General features: G+C 38.1%; 1 protein-coding gene across 2 annotated transcripts in view; it reads left to right on the forward strand.

Moving 5' to 3' along the window:
* TPK1 (thiamin pyrophosphokinase 1) overlaps positions 1 to 20683 on the forward strand; it is a 329713-nt gene extending 309030 nt beyond the window's left edge. For both annotated transcript variants that reach the window (XM_024758048.1, XM_024758049.1), the window contains one exon: positions 20194 to 20683. In XM_024758048.1, the coding sequence (XP_024613816.1) occupies positions 20194 to 20321 (128 nt within the window). In that variant the 3' untranslated portion in view covers positions 20322 to 20683. The remainder of the gene's footprint in view (positions 1 to 20193) is intronic.
* Positions 20684 to 22239: the final 1556 nt, after the last annotated feature.

Raw genomic sequence — 22239 nt, forward strand, 5'->3', positions numbered from 1 at the left:
CCACAGATACCCCAAAACACACCACCAGACGTGGACCTGCCCACCAGAAAGACAAGATCCAGCCTCACCCACTAGAACACAGGCACCAGTCCCCTCCACCAGGAAGCCAACACAACCCACTGAACCAACCTTACCCATTGGGGGCAGACACCAAAAACAACAGGAACTACAAACCTGCAGCCTGTGAAACACAGTAAGGCAGGCAAAATGAGAAGACAGAGAAACACACAGCAGATGAAGGAGCAAGGTAAAAACCCACCAGACCAAACAAATGAAGAGGAAATAGGCAGCCTACCTGAAAAAGTATTCATAGTAATGATAGTAAGAGGATCCAAAATCTTGGAAATAGAATGGTGAAGATACAAGAAACGTTTAAAAAGGACCTAAAAGAACTAAAGAGCAAACAAACAATGATGACCAACACAATAAGTGAAATTAAACATACTCTAGAAGGAATCAATAGCAGAATAACTGAGGCAGAAGAACGGATAAGTGACCTGGAAGATAAAATAGTGGAAATAACTATTGCAGAGCAGAATAAAGAAAAAAGAATGAAAAGAAGCGAGGACTGTCTCAGAGACCTCTGGGACAACATTAAATGCACCAACATTCAAATTACAGGGTTCCCAGAAGAAGAAGAAAGGGATTGAGAAAATACTTGAAGAGATTATACTTGAAAACTTCACTAATACAGGAAAGAGAATAGTCACCCAAGTCCAAGAAGCACAGAGAGTTCCATACAGGATGAATCCAAGGAGAAACATGCCAAGACACATATTAATCAAACTATCAAAAATTAAATACAAAGAAAAATATTAAAAGCAGCAAGGGAAAAGCAACAAATAACATACAAGGGAATCCCCATAAGGTTAACAGCTGATCTTTCAGCAGAAACTCTGCAAGCCAGAAGGGAGTGGCAGGACATATTTAAAGTGATGAAAGGGGAAAACCTACAACCAAGATTACTCTACCCAGCAAGGATCTCATTCAAATTCGATGGAGAAATTAAAACCTTTACAGACAGGCAAATGCTAAGAGAATTCAGCACCACCAAACCTGCTTTACAACAAATGCTAAAGGAACTTTTCTAGGCAGGAAACACAAGAGAAGGAAAAGACCTACAAATACAAACACAAAACAATTAAGGAAATGGTAATAGGAGCATACATATCGATAATTACCTTACATGTAAATGGATGAAATGCTCCAACCAAAAGACATAGACTGGCTGAATGGATCCCAAAACACGACCTGTGTCTATGCTGTCTACAAGAGACCCATTTCAAACCTACAGACACATACAGACTGAAAGTGAGGGGATGGAAAAAGATATTCCATGCAAATGTAAATCAGAAGAAAGCTGGAGTGGCAATTCTCATATCAGACAAAATAGACTTTAAAATAAAGACTATTACAAGAGACAAAGAAGGACACTACATAATGATCAAGGGATCGATCCAAGAAGAAGATACAACAATTGTAAATATTTATGCTCCCAACACAGAAGCACCTTAATACAAAAGGCAAATGATAACAGCCATAAAGGGGAAATCGACAGTAACACGATCATAGTAGGGGACTTTACCACCCCACTTTCACCAGTGGACAGATTGATCATCCAAAATGAAAATAAATAAGGAAACACAAGCTTTAAATGACACATTAAACAAGATGGACTTAGTTGATATTTATAGGACATTCCATCCAAAAAAAGCAAAATACACTTTCTTCTCAAGTGCTCATGGAGCATTCTCCAGGATAGACCATATCTTAGGTCACAAATCAAGCCTTGGTAAATTTTAGAAACTTGAAATCATATCAAATATCTTTTCTGACCACAACACTGTAAGACTAGATATCAGTTACAGGAAAAAAAACTGTAAAAAATACAAACACATAGAGGCTAAACAACACACCAGTAAATAACCAAGAGACCACTGAAGAAATCAAAGAAGAAATCAAAAATACCTAGAAACAAACAACAATGAAAACACAATGACCCAAAACCTATGGGATGCAGCAAAAGCAGTTCTAAGAGGGAAGTTTATAGCAATACAATCCTACCTCAAGAAATAAGAAACATCTCAAATAAACAACCTAACCTTACACCTAAAGCAATTAGAGAAAGAAGAACAAAAAACCACACAGTTAGCAGGAGGAAAGAAACCATAATGATCAGATCAGAAATAAAAAGAAATGAAGGACACAATAGCAAAGATCAATAAAATTAAAAGCTGGTAATTTGAAGATAAACAAAATTGATAAACCATTAGCCAGACTGATCAGGAAAAAATGGGGGAAGACTCAAATGAACAGAATTAGAAATGAAAAAGGAGAAGCAACAACTGACACTGCAGAAATACAAAGGATCATGAGAGATTACTACAAGCAACTCTATGCCAATAAAATGGACAACCTGGAGAAAAATGGACAAATTCTTAAAATGCACAACCTTCTGAGACTAAACCAGGAAGAAACAAAATATAAACAGACCAATCACGAGCACTGAAATTGAAACTGATTTAAAATCTTCCAACAAAGAACAGCCCAGGACCAGATGTCTTCACAGGCAAAATCTATAAAACATTTAGAGAAGAGCTAACACCTATACTTCTCAAACTCTTCAAAACATGGCAGAGGGAGGAACACTCCCAAACACATTCTACGAGACCACCATCACCCTGATACCAAAACCAGACAAAGATGTCACAAAGAAAGAAAACTACAGGCCAATATCACTGATGAACATAGATGCAAAAATCCTCAACAAAATATTAGCAAACAGAATCTAGCAGCACATTAGAAGGATAATACACCATGATAAAGTGGGGTTTATCCCAGGAATGCAAGGATTCTTCAATGTATGCAAATCATCAATGTGATACCCCATAGTAACAAATTGAATAAAAACCATATGATCATCTCAATAGATGCAAAAAAAGCTTTCGACAAAATTCAACAACCATTAATGATAAAAACTCTCCAGAAAGTAGGCATAGAGGGTACTTAACATAATAAAGGCCATATATGACAAACCCACAGCCAACATCATTCTCAATGGTGAAAAACTGAAGCCATTTCCACTAAGATCAGAAACAAGACAAGGTTTCCCATTCTCACCACTATTATTGAACATAGTTTTGGAAGTTTTAGCCACAGCAATCAGAGACGAAAAAGAAAGAAAAAGAATCCAAATTGGAAAAGAGGTAAAGCTGTCACTGTTTGCCGATAACATGATACTATACATACAGAATCCTAAAGATGCCACCAGAAAACTACTAGAGCTAATCAATGAATTTGGTAAAGTAGCAGGATGCAAAATTAATGCACAGAAATCTCTTGCATTCCTATACACTAATGATGAAAAATCTGAAAGTGAAATTAAGAAAACACTCCCATTTACCATTGCAACAAAAAGAATAAAATACCTAGGAATAAATCTACCTAAGGAGACAAAAGACCTGTATGCAGAAAACTATAAGACACTGATGAAAGAAATTAAAGATGATACCGACAGATGGAGAGATATACCATGTTCTTGGATTGGAAGAATCAACATTGTGAAAATGCCTATACTACTGAAAGCAATCAGCAGATTCAATGTAATCCCTATCAAACTACCAATGGCATTTTTCACAGAACTAGAACAAAAAAATTTCACAATTTGTATGGGAACACAAAAGACCCCAAATAGCCAAAGCAATCTTGAGAAAGACAAATGGAGCTAGATGAATCAGGCTCCCGGACTTCAGACAATACTACGAAGCTACAGTAATCAAGACAGTATGGTACGGGCACAGAAACAGAAAGATAGATCAATGGAACAGGATAGAAAGCCCAGAGATAAACCCATGCACATATGGTCACCTTATCTTTGATAAAGGAGGCAAGAATATACAATGGAGAAAAGCCAGCCTCTTCAAGTGGTGCTGGGAAAACTGGACAGCTACATGTAAAAGAATGAAATTAGAACACTCCCGAACAGCATACACTAAAGTAAGCTCAAAATGGATTAAAGACTTAAATGTAAGGCCAGACACTATAAAACCCTTAGAGGAAAACAGGCAGAATGCTCTATGAAATCACAGCAAGATCCTTTTTGACCCACCTCCTAGAGAAATGGAGATAAAAACAAAGATAAACAAAAGGGACCTAATGAAACTTAAAAGCTTTTGCACAGCAAAGGAAACCATAAAGAAGACGGAAAGACAGTCCTCAGAATGGGAGAAAATATTTGCAAATGAAGCAACTGACAAAGGATTAATCTCCAAAATATACAAGCAGCTCATGCAGCTTAGTATCAAAAAAACAAACAACCCAATCCAGAAATGGGCAGGAGACCTAAATAGACATTTCTCCAAAGAAGATATACAGATTGCCAACAAACACACGAAAGGATGCTCAACATCAGTAATCATGAGAGAAATGCAAATCAAAACTACAATGAGGTATCACCTCACACCGGTCAGAGTGGCCATCATCAAAAAATCTACAAACAATAAATGCTGGAGAGGGTGTGGAGAAAAGGGAACCCTCAGAAATGGGCAGGAGCCCTAAATAGACATTTCTCCAAAGAAGATATACAGATTGCCAACAAACACACGAAAGGATGCTCAACATCAGTAATCATGAGAGAAATGCAAATCAAAACTACAATGAGGTATCACCTCACAGTGGTCAGAGTGGCCATCATCAAAAAATCTACAAACAATAAATGCTGGAGAGGGTGTGGAGAAAAGGGAACCCTCTTGCTCTGTTGGTGAGAATGTAAATTGATACAGCCACTATGGAGAACAGTATGGAGGTTCCTTAAAAAACTACAAATAGAACTACCATATGACCCAGCAATCCCACTACTGGGCATATACCCTGAGAAAACCATAATTCAAAAAGAGTCATGCACCAAAACGTTCATTGCAGCACTATTTACAATAGCCAGGAGAAGCAACCTAAGTGTCCATCGACAGATGAATGGATAAAGAAGATGTGGCACATATATACAATGAAATATTACTCAGCCATAAAAAGAAACAAAATTGAGTTATTTGTGGTGAGGTGGATGGACCTAGTGTCTGTCATACAGAGTGAAGTAAGTTAGAAAGAGAAAAACAAATACCATATGCTAACACATATATATGGAATCTGAAAAAAAAAGTTTCTGAAGAACCTAGGGGCAGGACAGGAATAAAGACGCAGACGTAGAGAATGGACTTGAGGACACGGGGAGGGGGAAGGGTAAGCTGAGACGAAGTGAGAGAGTGGCGTGGACATCTATACACTACCAAATGTTAAATAGATAGCTAGTGGGAAGCTGCCGCATAGCACAGGGAGATCAGCTCTGTGCTTTGTGACCACCTAGAGGGGTGGGATAGGGAAGGTGGGAGGGAGGCACAAGAGGGAGGGGATATGGGGATATATGTTTATGTATAGCTGATTCACTTTGTTATACAGCAGCAACTAACAGAGCAATATAAAGCAATTTTACTCCAATAAAAGTGCTTAAGAAAAAAAGAACAAAGCTGGAGGAATCATGCTTCCCGATTGTAAACTATATTTCAAATAAAAGAAGACACATAGGTCAAGTGGAACCAAACAGCCCAGAAATAAACCCATGCATATATGGTCAATTAATTTTCAACAAAAAAGACAAAAATATACAATGGAGAAAGGGCAATCTCTTCAACAAATGGTGTTGGGAAAACTAGATGTCCACATGCAAAAAGAAGGAAACTAGACCTCTATCTTATAGCATACACGAAACTGAACTGAAAATGGATTAAAGATTTTAACGTAAGACCTGAACCATAAAACTCCTAGAAGAAAACATACAGAAAAAGCTCCTTGCCATCCACTCTGCAGTGATTTGTTTTGATTTGACCCCAAAAGGAAAGGCAACAAAAGCAAAAAAGTAATAAGTGGGACTACATTGAACTAAAAAAGCCTCTATGCAGGAAAGGAAGCCATCTTCTGCGAAGGAAACCATCAACAAAATTGAAAATCAACGTACTAAAAGGGAGAAAATGTTTGCCAATATATCAGATAAGGAATTAATATTCAAAATATATAAAGCACTCATACAATAGCAAAAAAAAATTTTTTTTAATGGGCAGATGATCTGAATAGACTTTTTTTCCATATGAGACACATACAGATGGACAACTGGTACATGAAAATGTGCTCAACCTCACTATCATCAGGGAAATGCAAATCAAAACCATAGTGAGTTATATTCACCTCACACCTGTTAGCGTGGCTATTATCAAAAAGACAAAATAACAAGTGTTGTGAAGGCTGTAGAGAGAAGGGAACCCTCGTGCACTGTTGGTGGGAATGTAAATTGGTGCAGCCATGGTGGAGAACAGTAGGGAGGTTCCTCAAAAAATTGAAAACAGAACTTCTATCTAACCTAGAAATCCCCCTTCTGGATATTTATCCAAAGGAAACGAAAATGCTAACTTGAAAGGATATCTGTGCCCCCATGTTCACTGCAGTATTATTTACAATAGCCAAGACATGGAAACAACTTTAAGATCTTTAAGTGTCCATCGGTGGATGAATGGATAAAGAAAATGTGAGATTTTATAAATACGCACACCCACACAGGAATATTACTTGGCCATAAAAAAGAAGGAAACCTTGCCATCTGCAGCAACATGGACGGACTCTGAGAGCATTATGCTAAGTGAAGTAAGTCAGACAGAGAAAGACAAACACAGGATGATCTGATATATATGTGGAATGTAAAAAATACACTAAAAACCAGTCTCATAGATACAAAGAACATACTGGTGATTGCCAGAAGTGGGGGGTGAGAGGGTGGAAGAAATGAGTAAAGGTGATCACAAGGTACAAACTTCCAGTTATAAAATAAATAAGTCATGGGGATGTGATATACAGCATGATGACTATAGTTAATAATACTGAATTGAATATTTGAAACTTGCTAAGAGTAGATGCTGCACGTACTCTACACCTCTAAACTAGAAATAGTTTGACTTTCTGCCTTTAAGAAAATGAAAATGTAATATAGCAATTTAATTTTTTAAAAGTTTCAAGAACCACTATAAGTCTAAATGCTGTTTTATAGGATACAATTTTAATAGTAATAATCCTGCCAGAAGTTCCTATTTTAAAGTGTAAATTAGCAATTTTTAAATAGAAAGTTTGTCTCACGTATATACATACAAAGACATTTTTAAGATCTCTAGTTCAAAAAATTAAAATTGTAAAGACCAGTCACAGTGAACTGATTTTAGAGGTAGTATGGTTTGCTTTAATGCTAACAAAATCTGAGTCACATTTTCTTAATGTATAGCCATTACTCCAATGGGGCTAAGCATCCTCAGAGAATAACTGATGGATGTAGAGCATACAGTGGTTCCATTATGTTGAAGTAGTTAATGATGTCCAGTAAGTCTAATTAACTCCTAGAACTTAACCTTATATTCCAGGATGGTAGGGAACCTTGGGATTCATCATAATAGGTTTATTAAACATGTATCTGTGTGGTAGAAACAGTACTACTTTAAGTCTTAGAGTGGTTTTATCGGTCTCCCTAAGTCATCCACTTACCCTACTCTGTCAGGCTGTTGACAGTTCTATACTTCAGGGAAACAGACTACCATCAATCCTCTTTTTAGAGCTCTTCAAAGTATTGCTTTAACCTCCCATAGTAACATGTGTCTAACAATTTTTATGATCATCATAGCCTGTGGATTTAACCTCTCTGAGCTTCATTTTCCTCATCTGTAAACTACAGATAAAAGCCCGCTGTGCCTTGAACACTGTAAGTGCTCAGATAATGTCTTGAATGAATGAGAATTACTCCATCCCAAATACCACCTCTTTGAGTAGCATCTCCCAGACAAAGTTTGTTCACTCCCTTCTCTTTTACTCTCTCAGTTTTGTTGATTTTTAGATACATTTGCATTACCTTTTAAATAATTTATTTTTATCAGATAACCAGTGTCAATCCACAGATTCTTGGGAAGCCAGGCCTCTGGGGGATTCCTCCCCATTCCACTAGAATATATAGCCCATTCCAGCTCCATCCTCATTAGCTCCTGCCTCCTGCTTCCATCCTATCCACTGAATTGGACTATATATACGTCTTCACCTTTTACTAAAATGTGAAGTCTTTGAAAGCAGACACACTCACGTTTGTATCCTTAATGCCAGCACAGGGTATAACCTTCATAAATATCTGTCAGACAAATGAGTTTGTACATGTATGCAGATGACACCTGAAATGATTTTAAGCATCACACATAACCTAGCCTGGCAAAGTTTATCTCATTCTGTCTCTCAGCTGGCTATAAACTAGTCACTTGAATTAAGGCATTTGCTTATTGTTCAAATCATGACATCTCTCTTTTTTCATTTTAAAAGACTCTTAAGGTAGGAGAGGAAAATCTGGTCTACTTTATTGACAAAATAACAGAAGAAAGCAAAAGGGATGGAAATTCCTTGAATACTTACTGTGTGTTAGAATTTTGACTATATAATCCATACAACTTCCCTGTGAAGCAGACATTATTATCCACATTTTGCATATGAGGAAACTGAAGTCAGAAGGTTAAATAACTGAGTTCATATACAGCTAGAGAGTGGTAAAGCCAAGGTTTGAACCTAGGTCTGACTTATTAACCTCATCATGACGGGGTTCATAGTTTTTGACAGCAAGATGCCTCCTCTGTAAAAAAACACCTGAGCAGAGCAATCACACAGGTGCAGAGGGAACAAATGCTTCCTGCTCTTGCTTTCTAATGCTTGAGAGCATCAGAGGCCTCCAAAGTACTCCTTTACACTCTGTCAACCAGTTCAAAAGAGCACAGCCCACTAAACCAGCTTGCAGAGGTAAGGTAGGAAGCCAGGACAAATGGCCCTACCTCCCTCCAACTGACAGGAAAAGAGCTGAATACTTGAATTCTACCAATTTGCCAGCCTCTGCTTTGCAGTCTTCAGTCTTTCCAGCTTTGGAGAAAAGCTATAGGACATCACTGAAAACAACAGAATATTAAATGCCTAATTCTCAACCTTTCCTTTGGGAAAGAAAATACTTTGAAATAATAGATGAAAATTGTAAAACCAGTTTTCATGTTTTTCATATTTTTAAGTTCTGTTTCTCTAAAATATGAAAAGCTCAGAGTCAGACTATGCCTCTGTGTTCCCTAATGTAATTCACATTAAATTTCACTGGAAGAGGAACTTAACCCATCCTCACCAGCCAATATTCTATCATTAGACTACAACTGTCCTTAAAACAACTGATGATCATGTCTTTGAAGCAAATAGATAAGACACAACTTTTATATTCAAACAGAGCAAGCAATTTTAGGTTATGTTCATCACAGATTGCTTATCGTCTTACACATGGCTATCACTTTTATGTTTGTCTATAGTTAAAAACAGGGCTTGATCCGAGTGACTGGTTGTCCCAGAACAACTATGTTTAGCTCTGCTGTACTCTCTGCAAATAAAAATGGAAAAAATCTGAATCTAGATAGGTTCTAAATGTTGAATTGAAAGTAAATGTTCAGCTAGCCAAAGTTTTGGATGAGTCCTCTGGAGTAGAAATGAAGAAGTTAATTTGTGAAGGAGTGACATCATCAAGATGGAAACATAGGTCATTCCCAACCTCAGTCCCCTTCACAAGAAGACCAACTAATAACTATCTATAGACAAGACACCATTGTGAAAATCCTAGAATACAGGGGTGGGGCTGAAGGCACCCCCTGTATCACAGAGAATGAGGTAGGACCACATTAGAAAAGTTAAGAGGAGCAGCTGCACCCTGACCACATCACTCCTCCCCCAGGCTGGCTCCCCAGGCCTGCAGTTCCTCCGGGGGAAAAGAAAGTCCAGGTGGACACCCGGCTCCTCCAGCATCATGGGTCATTTCTCAGGATGCCTTCTCAGGTCTTGCCTTATGGGCATCTAAGGGGACTTGGGGACGTGACTGTGACAGAGAAGGGGGGAGGGATTTATAGCAACGAGTGCTCGGACTGTGGCCCTGTTCCTCCTCCCAGTGGTGCCCAAGTAGAAGTCCCAACCAGCAGCTCTGCTCGTCTGCAGAGCCAAGATCGTGGTCCATTCTGACCAGGGAACTTGGCAGGGCACAGATCTGCCTGATTCAGGACTCCAGACAGTGAGCCCTTGCCAGCCATGGAGCCTGTTCTGCCACTCCATCTGGACAGGAAAGCTAATTCATAGCCCCACCCATTGCTGAATACCACCTCCAGCCCTACCGACCAGGAAACCTAACCAGAGCTCCTGGGAATCTGTGTAGCTCATCCTGCAACCACAGTTACAGCAGCACTTGAATGGAGAGCCTGGCCAGTGGCCCTGCCCATCTGCAGAGCCTGTCTGGTGGCTCCGCCCAGGCAGGGAAACTAATTCATAGCCCTACCCACTGTTAAATACAGCCTTCAGCATGCCCAACCAGGAAACCTAACCAGGCACATGGGAAACTGTAGCCCAGGGGTCCCCAACCCCTGGGCCACAGACCAGTATCGGTCTGTGGCCTATTAGGAGCTGGGCCGCACAGCAGGTGGTGAGCAGCAGGCTAGGAGTAAAGCTTCATCTGCTGCTCCCCTTCGCTCCCCCTTGCAGTACCGCCTGAACCATCCCCCCACCTCCCACCCCGGTCCATGGAAAAATTGTCGTCCACAAAACCGGTCCCCAGTGCCAAAAAGGTTGGGGACCGCTGGCATAGCCCATCCTACAGCCCCACTTACAGTGATACCTGAGCAGAGAGCACAACCAGTGGTTCTCACCATTTGCACTGCAAAACCAGCAACTCTGCGTGGCCAGAGAATTTGGCGCACAATCCTGCCTGATCTGGGTCCTTAAACAATGGGCTGTGCTGGCCATGGGGTCCATTCTGCTGCCCTGGTCAAGCAGGGAAGCTACATCATAGCCCTAACTACTGCTAAATATAGTACCGAGTCTGACCATCCAGGAAACCTGACCAGAGAACCCAGGCAACTACAGAGCCCCATCCAACAGCCTCACTTGGGCAAAGAACCAAGCCAGCAGTCCCATCCAACTGTTTTCAGCCACAACACATACCCCACAACCTCAGAGCTCAGGCAGTGGCCTTGCCCCCAAAGAAGACCCTAATAGCAGGCTCCCCCTGCCCAAGGAGTCTGTCAGCTCACATGTCCAGAACCCCAAGCTGAGCTGACTGGTGAAGGACTGTCTCTGCCAAGGCACACCTGTAAAGTCTAGAAGAAGAGACTGTTTACTCAAATGTGCTGATACCAATGTAAGAAATCAAGGATCAGGAAAAATCAGGTAAACACCACCACCAATGGAAACTAATAAAATGCCAATAATTGACACTAAAGAAATAGAAATTTATGAACTTCAATGAATTCAGAATAATCCTCTTAAAAGAAGTTTAGTGAACTACAAGACAGATAACAAAATTCGGGGGAAAAAACTGCATGAACAAAACGAGATGAAGAAAAAAAATAGAAACCATCAAAAATAAACCAAACAGAAGTCCTAGAGCTAAAGAATACAATGACTGAACTGTAAAGTTCAATAGAGAGCTTCAAAATCAGAATTGACCATGCAGAAGAAAGAATCAGTGACAGAGAAAGAATCAGTGACAGGGTATTTGAATTTATCCAGTCAGAGGAAAAAAAGAATGAAAAAGAGTGAAGAAAGCCTATGGAACTTATAGGACACCATCAGAAGAAACAATATCTGCATTATGGGTACCCCAGAAGGAGAAAGAGAAAGGGACAGAAAGTGTATATAAAGCAAATAACGGCTGAAAATGAGAAAAGAAATGGACATACAAATCCATGAGGCCCAAAGCCCAAAGGACCCCAAATAGATTAAACCAAATAGTTCCAAAAGTCAAAGACAGAAAGAGAATTTCAGGCCAGTAGAGAATGGGTAATATATTCAAAATATTGAAAGAAAAAAATCTGTCTGGCTTCCCTGGTGGCGCAGTGGTTGAGAGTCCGCCTGCCGATGCAGGGGACGCGGGTTCATGCCCCAGTCCAGGAAGATCCCACATGCCATGGAGCAGCTAGGCCTGTGAGCCATGGCCGCTGAGCCTGCACGTCCAGAGCCTTTGCTCCGCAATGGGAGAGGCCACAACAGTGAGAGGCCCGCGTACCGCAAAAAAAAAAAAAAAATCTGTCAACAATAATACTATACCTGGCAAACCTGTCCTTCAGAAATGAAGGGGAGATAAATAAGTGCCTGAACAAATGAAAGCTGATTGAGTTTATCACCACTAGGCCTCCTTACAAGAAATGCTAAAGGGAGTTCTTCAAGCGGAATAAAGTGATGCTAATTTACATGATAACATCAGATGAACACAGGTATAAGACTTCCTGGTATTGGTAAATAATCAAAGTTATTTAATATGGCAATAGTGGTACACAATTCTCTTACAACTCTAGTTTAAAAGTTTTAAAATGTATTAAGAAAAACCCATAACTTCAATAGTCTGTTACTGTATACATAATATAAAAAATATGTAAATTGTAACGTGATGGGGGAGAAGTAAATTGTAATTTTAGAGATGCTATTGAAGTTAAGTTGTCGTCAGCTTAAAATAGGATATTATAAATATAAGATAGTTTATATAAGGCTCATGGTAACCACAGAGGAAAAACCTATTACAGAAAAGATCAGGATCAAGTGAAAGTATACCAATACAAAAAAAGTCATCAACACAAAAGAAGACAGCAGAATAAGAAGCAAGGAATAACCGAGCTACAAAACAGTCAGCAAAACAAGTAAGAAAATGGCAATAGTAAATCCTTATCCATCAATAATTACTTTAAGCATAATGGATAAAATTCTCCAATCAAAGACACAAAATTGGACGAATGACTTAAAAACAATATCAAACAATATACTGCCTACAGGAGACTCACTTTAGCTTCAAAGACACAGACTGAGACTGAAAGGATGGAGAAAGATATTTCAAGCAAATGATAACGAAGAAAAAACAAAGGTAGCTATACTCATATCACTCATTAAGCTAAAAATGACAGAAAGAGAAAGAACTTCACTATATAACAATAAAGGGGTCAATCCTTCAAAAAGATACACCAATTGTAAATATTTATGCACCCACCCAACATCAGAGCACCTAACTATATAAAGCAAACATTAACAGAATTATAAGGAGAAATAAACAAATAAACAACAAATAGTTGGGGACTTTAATACCCCACATTCAATAACCAATAGATCATTCAGACAGAAAATCAATAAGGAAACAATGGATTTGAACAACACTGTTGACTAAGTTGTAACAGACATATACAGAATACTTTGTCTGACAACAGCAGGATACACATTCTTCTCAAATGCACACAGAACATTTTCTAGCATAGATCATGCATTAGGCCACAAAACAAGTCTTAGCAAATTAACCAAGACTAAAATCATACCTAATATCTCCTCTGACCACAATGGTATGAAACTAGAAATTGGTAAAAGGAGTAAAACTGGATAACTCATGAATACATGGAAATTAAACAGTACTATCCTGAACAACCAGTAGATCGATCTAAGATGAAATTAAATGAGAAATTTAAAAGTATCTTGAGACAAATGAAAATGGGAACAAAACATACAAACTTATGGGATGCAGCAAAAGCAGGTCTCAGAGGGAAGTTCATATCTATAAATGCATACCTCAAGAAATAGATCTCAAATAAACAACCGAACTTTTACACCTCAAGTATCTAGAAGATGAAGAACAAACTAAGCCCAAAGTTGGCCAAAAAAGGAAATAAAGTTTAGAGCATAAATAAATAGAGACCAGGAAAGAAATAGAGAAAACTGAATAAAACTAAGGGCTGGCTCTTTGAAAAGGTAAACAAAACAGAGAAATCTTTATTGAGACTAACCAAGGGGAAGAGAGAGATCTCAAATTAACAAAATTTTAAATGAAAGAGGGGACTTTACAACTGATAATATAGAAATACAAAGGTTCATAAGAGTCTTCAGTGACCAACTACATACCAACACATAGAAAAAGTGGATAAATTACTAGAAACCTAGAACCTATCATGACTGAATTAGGAAGAACTAGAAAATCCGAACAGACCAATTACTAGTAGGGTATTGAATTGTTAATCAAAAATCTCCCAAAAAAAGTCCAGGACTAGATGTCTTCACTGGTAAATTTTACCAAACATTTAATGAAGAATTAACAGCAGTCCTTCTCAAAATATACAGAAATACTGAAGAGGAGAGAACACTTCCAAACTCATTTTACAAGGCTAGTATTACCCTGATATCAAAGTCAAATAGGACATTACAAGAAAAGAAAACCACAGGCCAATATCACTGATGAATATAGATGCAAAAATTCTCAACAAAACAGCAAACCTAATTCAGCAGCACATTAAAAGGATCATACACCATGACCAAGTAGGATTCATCCCTGGGATGCAAGGATGGTTCAATATATGCAAATCAATAAATGTGATATATTACATTAATAGAATGAAAGATAAAAATTGTATGATCATCTCAATAGATGCAGAAAAAGCATTTGACATAATTTAACATCTGTTCATGATAAAAACTCTCAACAAACTAGCTATAGAAAAGGAATGCACCTCAATACAGTAAAGTAAGGCTATATATATCAAGCCCACAGCTAACATCATACTCAATGGTGAAAGACTGAAGGCTTTTCCAACAGGACAAGGATGTCCACTCTCACCACTTCTATTCAACATGGCACTGGAAGTCCAAGCCAGAGAAAGCAGGCAACAAAAAGAAAGAAAAGCCTTCCAAATTGAAAAGGAAGACCCAAAATTATCTCTGTTTGTAGATGACATGATTTTATGTATAGAAAAGCCTAAACACTGAACCAAAAAAAAAAACAAAACTGTTAGATCAATGAATTCAGTAAAGTTGTAAGATACAGAATTCAACATACAAAAATCAAAAGTATTTCTAGACACTAAGAATGAGTTATCTGAAAAATAATCTCATTTACAGTATCATCGAGAACAATAAAATACTTAGGAATAAATTTAACCAAGGAGATGAAAGATCTCTACACTGAAAACTATAATACATTGATGAAAGAAATTGAAGATTAAAATAAATGGAAAGATATTCCATGCTCATGGATTGGAAGAATTAATATTGTTAAAATATCTATACCACCCAAAGCCACCTATAGATTCACTGCAATCCCCATCAAGATTCCAATGGCACTTCTTACAGAAGAAAGAGAAATCCTAAAATTCATATGAAACTACAAAAGACCCTGAACAGCCAAAGCAATCCTGAGAAAGAACAAAGCTGGAGGCATCACACTTCCTGAATTCAAACTATATTATAAAGATATAATAATAAAAGCATTACAGTACTGGCATAAAAACAGAAACATAAACCAATACGACAGAATTGAGAACCCAGAAATTGAGAACCAACACATACAGTGAGCTAACATGAAAAGAGAGCCAAGAATACTCGATGGAGAAAAGACAGTCCATTTAATAAATGGTGCTGGGAAATTGGATAGTCACATGTAAAAGAGTAAAACTAGATCCCTATTTTACATCACTCCCAAAAATTAACTCAAAATGGATTAAGAAATTAAACATAAGACCTGAAACCATAAAACTCCTGGAAGAAAACACAGGAATAAAGCTTCTTGACATGGGTCTTGGCAAAAGACCAAAGCACAAAAGACTAAAGCACGAGCAACAAAATAAAAAATAAACAAGTAGGACTACACCAAACTAAAAAGCTTCTGCACAGGAAAAGAAACAATAACAAAATGAAAAGACAACCTAAGCAATGTGATAAGATATTTGCAAATCGTATCTGAGAAGGGGTTAATATTCAAAATATATAAAGAACTCACACAACTCAAAAGAAAAAAAAATAAGTTAAAAATGGCCAAAGGATCTGAATAGACATTTTTCCAAGAAGACATACAGATGGCCAATAGGTACATGAAAAGGGTAGATAACAACACTAGTCAGGGAAATCAAATCAAAACCGCAATAAGTTATGACCTCATACCTATTAGGTTGGCTGTCATCAAAAAGACAAGAGAACAAGTTCTGGAGAGGATATGGAGAGAAGGGAACCTTTGTGCACTGTTGGTGGGAATGTAAATTGGTACAGCCACTATGGAAAACAGTATGGAGGTTTCTCAAAGAACTTAAACATAAAACTACCATATTACCAGCAATCCCACTTCTGGGTATATATCCAAAGGAAACAAAATAACTATGTCAAAAAGATAACTGCACTCCCATGTTCATGTTCATTACAGCATTACTTACAATAGCCAAGACATGGAAACAACCTAAGTTTCCACTGACAGATGAATAGATAAAGATGTGGTGTAGATACAGTGGAATACTGTTCAGCCATAAAAAGGAACAGTTAATTATTTGCTATTGCAACAATATGAATGGACCTTGAGGGCATTATGCTAAATGAAATGTCACACAGAGAAAGACACATACTGTACCATCTCACTTATAATGTGGTAGCTAAAAAACTCAAATTTATAGCAAAAAGGATCAGATTTGTGGTTACCAGAGGCAGAGGGTGGAGAGAATGAGGTGAAGGGGGTCAAAAGATATCAACTTCCAGTTTTAAGATAAATTTAAGTACTGGCTGTGTAATGTTCAACATGACAAGTATCATTGCCAAGGCTGTACTGTATATTTGAAAGTTGGTAAAAGAGTAGACACCAAAGTTCTCACAAGGAAAAATTACTTATAATTTATAAAATTATAAAAATTACTTATAATTTATAAATTTATAAAAAATTTTTATAAAATTATAAAAATTACTTCTCACAAGGAAAAATTACTTATAATTACTGATGTAATTATATAAGGTGATGGATGTTAACTAAACTTATTTTGATAATCATTTCACAATATATACATATGTCAAGTCATTTTGCCATACACCTTAAGTTTATACAGTGTTATTATAAGCCAATTATCTCTCAATAAAACTGGAAGAAAAAATAATAAAAGGAAGTAATTGTTGTATTGCTATCTGCAGGAAGTTATCTCTCTGTCAGTCTCATGTATTTTATTTCATGATTGACCCTCAAACATCTGGGGAGAGGGGAGTTCAGTATTAATTCCAAATATTTTCTTTAAAAAAAAGATTTTCTTCTAAGGAAGACTTTTGAAAATTTTGTCCAAAAGCATGATTCTTTGGAGAAAACATACTCCAAAATAATTGCAGTGACATAGTCAATAGAATTTCATGATTTTGTGTTTCAGTTTATTCATCTTTTTTTTCTATCATTTTTATTCTACTTTCCATAAAGTTGGAGATAATCAAATGAATTTCACTGTAACCTTTAATTAACTGTAACTATTATTATGGACTGAGTATTTGAGTCCCCCCAAATTCACATATTGAAGCCATAACCCCCAATGTGATGGTATTTGGAGGTGGGGCCTTTGGGAGATAATTAGGGTTGGATTAGATCATGAGGGTGGGACCCTCATGATGGATTAGTGCCCTTATAAAAAGAGGAAGAGGCAGGAGATCTCTCCGCCATATGAGGATACAGCAAGAAGGCAGCTGTCTGAAAACCAGCCAGGAAGACAGTTCTTACCAGAACTCAACCACGTTGGCACCGTGATCTAGGACTTCCCAAGCTCCTGAACTGTGAGCAATAATGTCTGCTATTTAAGCGACCCAGCCTATGGCATTTTGTTACAGCAGCCCAAAGCCAACTAAGAAATGTTTAATAACTGGTTCTTTTAACGTTACAAAATACAAAGAAAACATGATTTATAAGCCTGGATAATAATGGCCTTATATATTTCATGCAAAGTAAAAACTGTACCTTCTCATACCCTAATAAAGCTATTTCACTTCTTTTTCCATTTAAGAATTAATTAGGATGCAACAATGTCTTAGAAAAGCCAATATATATAATATAGTTTTCTACCTAGGATAATCCAAAATCCATAGTCTACCTTCAGAAAATCAGAAAGGAATTTACATGCAACTACAAACTAGAGAAATAATTTTGCACTCAATGTCCTTTGCGCCCAGGTAAAAAACAGGATTTTAACTTAATTAGCTGCCAGAATCTTAAACACGTTGTTTCACGTTCAGGTGGGTTGTGTGCACCTGGTGCTTCACTGGGGGGTTTCCACTGTACAGCTGGTCCGCTGAAGCACCCTAAATTGCCCTTCTGAATAAATGATATGAAATGTGTAAACTGTTCCCCAGCCCTTTCCTCAGAGGGCTGTTGGGAACCCTGGGCCTGGGATGGATGTCAGTAGGGATCTGGTGCACCCGGATTCCAGGCACGGTCACCCTTCAGGAGAGCAAGGCTTCTTTCCTTGACAGATTCACTATCTATGTAATAGTGTCTGGATTTGTAAATTTATGTGCTTATCATAAATATCATTCAGAAACATCATCTCAGAAAAGCTCCAGATTACTGAGAGGCGAAAGCTTCTTGCACTGAGTTACCTGTTAGGGCAACAGTCACACGAGGTTCACTCTTGTATTCCTGTAGTTTTACTTTATAACTTCATGTTTGCATTAGTAAACGTGTTGACAGTTTACTAATCACGTTAGTAATTAGTAAAGAAATAGTTTGAGTTTTAATAAGTAAACTGTGTGAATTACTGATGTTATATTATCCTATAATACTACTTCTGAATTTTTAAATTGCCTTTTCAAGATTTCCTCAGAAAGATAACAGGCTCCCTCTAGCGGGAAGTGACCATTATAATTGAATTATTTACTCCAAAGCTGTGTAACTTCATAGTTGAACTTTGTATGAAGGAAAAGGGGCCTTTTCTGACTCTGACATTTGTTTATTTCTCTCCATAACATTTGTTTACTTTTCTCTTTCTAATTTCTTAGCGAAGAAATCGGTAATGATTATCAAGGAATGTTTGTAGGACAGTCATGGTTTCAAGTCATGTTGATACCGTGAACTGCTCTTTTATAAGCAAAAGGAAGTGAGGTTATCAATGGATGCCCAGGCATTAACTTCAACGAACTTGATAGGAAATACATATATATATATATAAACGTAATTTATATGTAATTATGTAATTTATAAATATATAAATTCTAATAATATACCTTAACTCCAAAGCCTTTATTTTCATAATTAAGTAATTTAAAGGATTATCTCATCTTGTGCCCTCATTATATGCTGAGTTTAACTGGCATGCTCAAGATTACACATTTGGAAGTCTGCTTTTTGACCTCCGGGTTCTGATTAATTTTACAGAAAGCAAGCCTTGTTCACTTTGGCTTTTCTTTATGAGAAAAAATGACCAAAATCCCATGCTTTTTTTTTTTAAGTAATTAGCTTTCTGCCCCATATCATTTATAATTAAAACTAAAACTGTATTTTTATAGAGCTTAGTCAAATATAAAAATGTTAATTCTGAGGCTTCCCTGGTGGCGCAGTGGTTGAGAGTCCGCCTGCTGATGCAGGGGACACGGGTTCGTGCCCCGGTCCGGGAGGATCCCACATGCCGCAGAGCGGCTGGGCCCGTGAAAAAATTAAAATTGCACCCAGGCAAGGAAGTAACCTATTACAGAAATGGGTTTTGGTTTTACAACTGGTAAAGAAAAAAAAAAATTTAATGAAATTTAGTATTGAGAGTGACATATATCCCAAACTGGTAAATAACCAATAACCAACTCCAGCAAGACTGGTTATAACAAGCTATAGAAACTTTCAGGTTTAGAATCTCATATCATACATTTCACCTATCCCATATTTTAAAAAAAATTTTTTATTGTGGTAAAAGTCACATAATATAAAACATACTGTTTTAACCGTATTTAACTGTACAGTTCAGTGGCTCTAAGTACATTCGTACTGCTGTGCAACTCTCACCATCACCCATCTACTGAATTTTTCTCCTAAACTGAAACACTGCCCCCATCAAACACTAACTCCCCATTCCCCGCCAGAGACTGGGACTGACATATGTACACTCCTAGGTATGAAGCAGATGGCTGGTGGGGGCCTAACTGTATAAGCACAGGAGAAAAAAAAGGTACAATCTGTTTGCAGGGCAGGTATTAAGTTAACCTATCCCACATTTTACAGATCATCTATCAAAGTGTGTGCTTAATTGCTTTTTGGTAACTCTTGACAAAGCCATTCTCCACTGGAGGGAGCTTGGCTCTCACCAAACTTATTTTCTTATTTTCTTACAGCAAATCATAGGATGAGTTTCGGAACACTGGTCAGCACTTCCAATACCTACGATGGATCTGGTGTTGTGACTGTGGAAACAGACCATCCCCTTCTCTGGACCATGGCCGTCAAAAGCACCCATGACTGACCTCCGCAGCTGTGCCTCTGACCTCATTTGCCAACAACTTCATGCTCCACAAGAACAGTTCACCTTGGTTGGCAGGAATCTAAACCTGTCCCTGAGAAGCCTGCTAGTTTTAAATATGTTAATGTTTAGATCATCCAGGTAACATTATGAATGACAGATCTCAATTGTACAATGACGGGGGGAAATCATTATTTCTTAAGAAGGTAAATTACACTCAGTTGGAAAACTAATGTGGATTATTCCACTCTATTCTTATGTTATTAATCATTCCATGTATCCTAGAAAACTGTTGGTTTTTATTTTTGCGGTACGCGGGCCTCTCACTGCTGCGGCCTCTCCCGCTGCGGAGCACAGGCTCCGGACGCGCAGGCGCAGCGGCCACAGCTCACGGGCCCAGCCGCTCCGCGGCATGTGGGATCCTCCCGGACCGGGGCACGAACGCGCATCCCCCGCATCGGCAGGCGGACTCAACCACTGCGCCACCAGGGAAGCCCTAGAAAACTGTTTTTAGGTTTGAATCTGAGAAGGCTCTGTTGAGGCGCCGTGCTGTCCAGCACATAACCCTCCTCCTGTTCATCCCTAATTGCTTGACACCAAAGGCTACTTCTGTCTAATAATATTAGCTCTTTCTGTATTATATGTATTCCCTTTCACTGAAAAAAGAATTCCTTCTAGCTTGGGATGCTAGAACTGCACCATTTTATTCTGGCCTTAATGGTTTTTGGTATTATCTTTTCATAATAAATTTTAAAATGATTGGCCTGATTATTAAAATTTAAAACAGGTAGAACCTGCCCAGCAGCTTTACATAGCGCAAAGCCAGCGTTGCCCTAAGGAAAGGGACCAGCAGCTCTCTTCTTTCTGGTGCTACAACACAGTGACGGTTGCATTGTAAGTGGAGAGTGAAAGTGGGATCAGGTGAACTAGCATGCAGTTGTGCATAGTCAATCATTAGAGATAATTATTCATAATTTATGCAAATATATGTGAAATTGATTCCAGATGTCAAATAAAAATATTTAGTTATCCATGTGCCTGTGGTCAGTTTTTAAGAAAACAATCCATTTTCTCACCTGTATTTTATAATGACCAGTCTTTCCTAATCAGTGTTTCTGTACAAAAAAAAAAATTTGCTCAAAAGATGATTAATAGGTATAGTTCTTCACGCCTCTGATTTTGGGGAGGCAGCCCAGTGTTGTTGTCAACACTTTCTCTAACCTCCATGGAAGTTAACTTTCTAGAGCACATGTGCCACATGTTTACACTTAATCTCTCTGGACCCATTGCCCCATCTATAAAATAGGGATTATAGGTAGCACCTGTTTACCTTGTCAGGCTTAGAAAGGAAGGACAGGTAGATTGCTTTCAAAGATTGTTACATGCTGGAGAAAAAAGAGCCAACAGAGGGAAGGCGCTTCCGTCGTAGAGAAAGTGAAGAAAACTGGTGGAGGAAGAACCCTGGGGAAGAGTAAGAGAAGGGCTCAGAGCACAGGTGAGAGTCGCACATCGTACAGTCAGTACTACAGTGGAAGGCCCGGTTCTAGGCCCTTCTGCCTCTTAGCACAGATGCAGAGCCCAGAGCTTCTGTCCCCCTACTGTCTCCTCCCACCCACAGCAGAGACAACTGTAAAGAAGGCAGGAGCTAGAGACAAACTTATGTTACCAAAGGGGAAGGGGTGGGGGAGGGATAAATTGGGAATTTGGGGTTAACAGATGCACTACTACATATAAAATAGGTAAATAACAAGGACCTACTGTAGAGCACAGGGAACTAGATTCAATACCTTGTAATAACCTATAATGGAAAAGAATAGATACATATATATATAATTGAATCACTTTGCTGTACACCTGAAACATTGTAAATAAACTATACTTCAATTTAAATAAAATAAATTTTAAAAAAATAGAAGAAAGC

The sequence above is a fragment of the Neophocaena asiaeorientalis genome, unplaced genomic scaffold, assembly GCF_003031525.2.
Source record: "Neophocaena asiaeorientalis asiaeorientalis breed wild unplaced genomic scaffold, Neophocaena_asiaeorientalis_V1.1 scaffold206, whole genome shotgun sequence".
Lineage (NCBI taxonomy): Eukaryota > Metazoa > Chordata > Mammalia > Artiodactyla > Phocoenidae > Neophocaena > Neophocaena asiaeorientalis.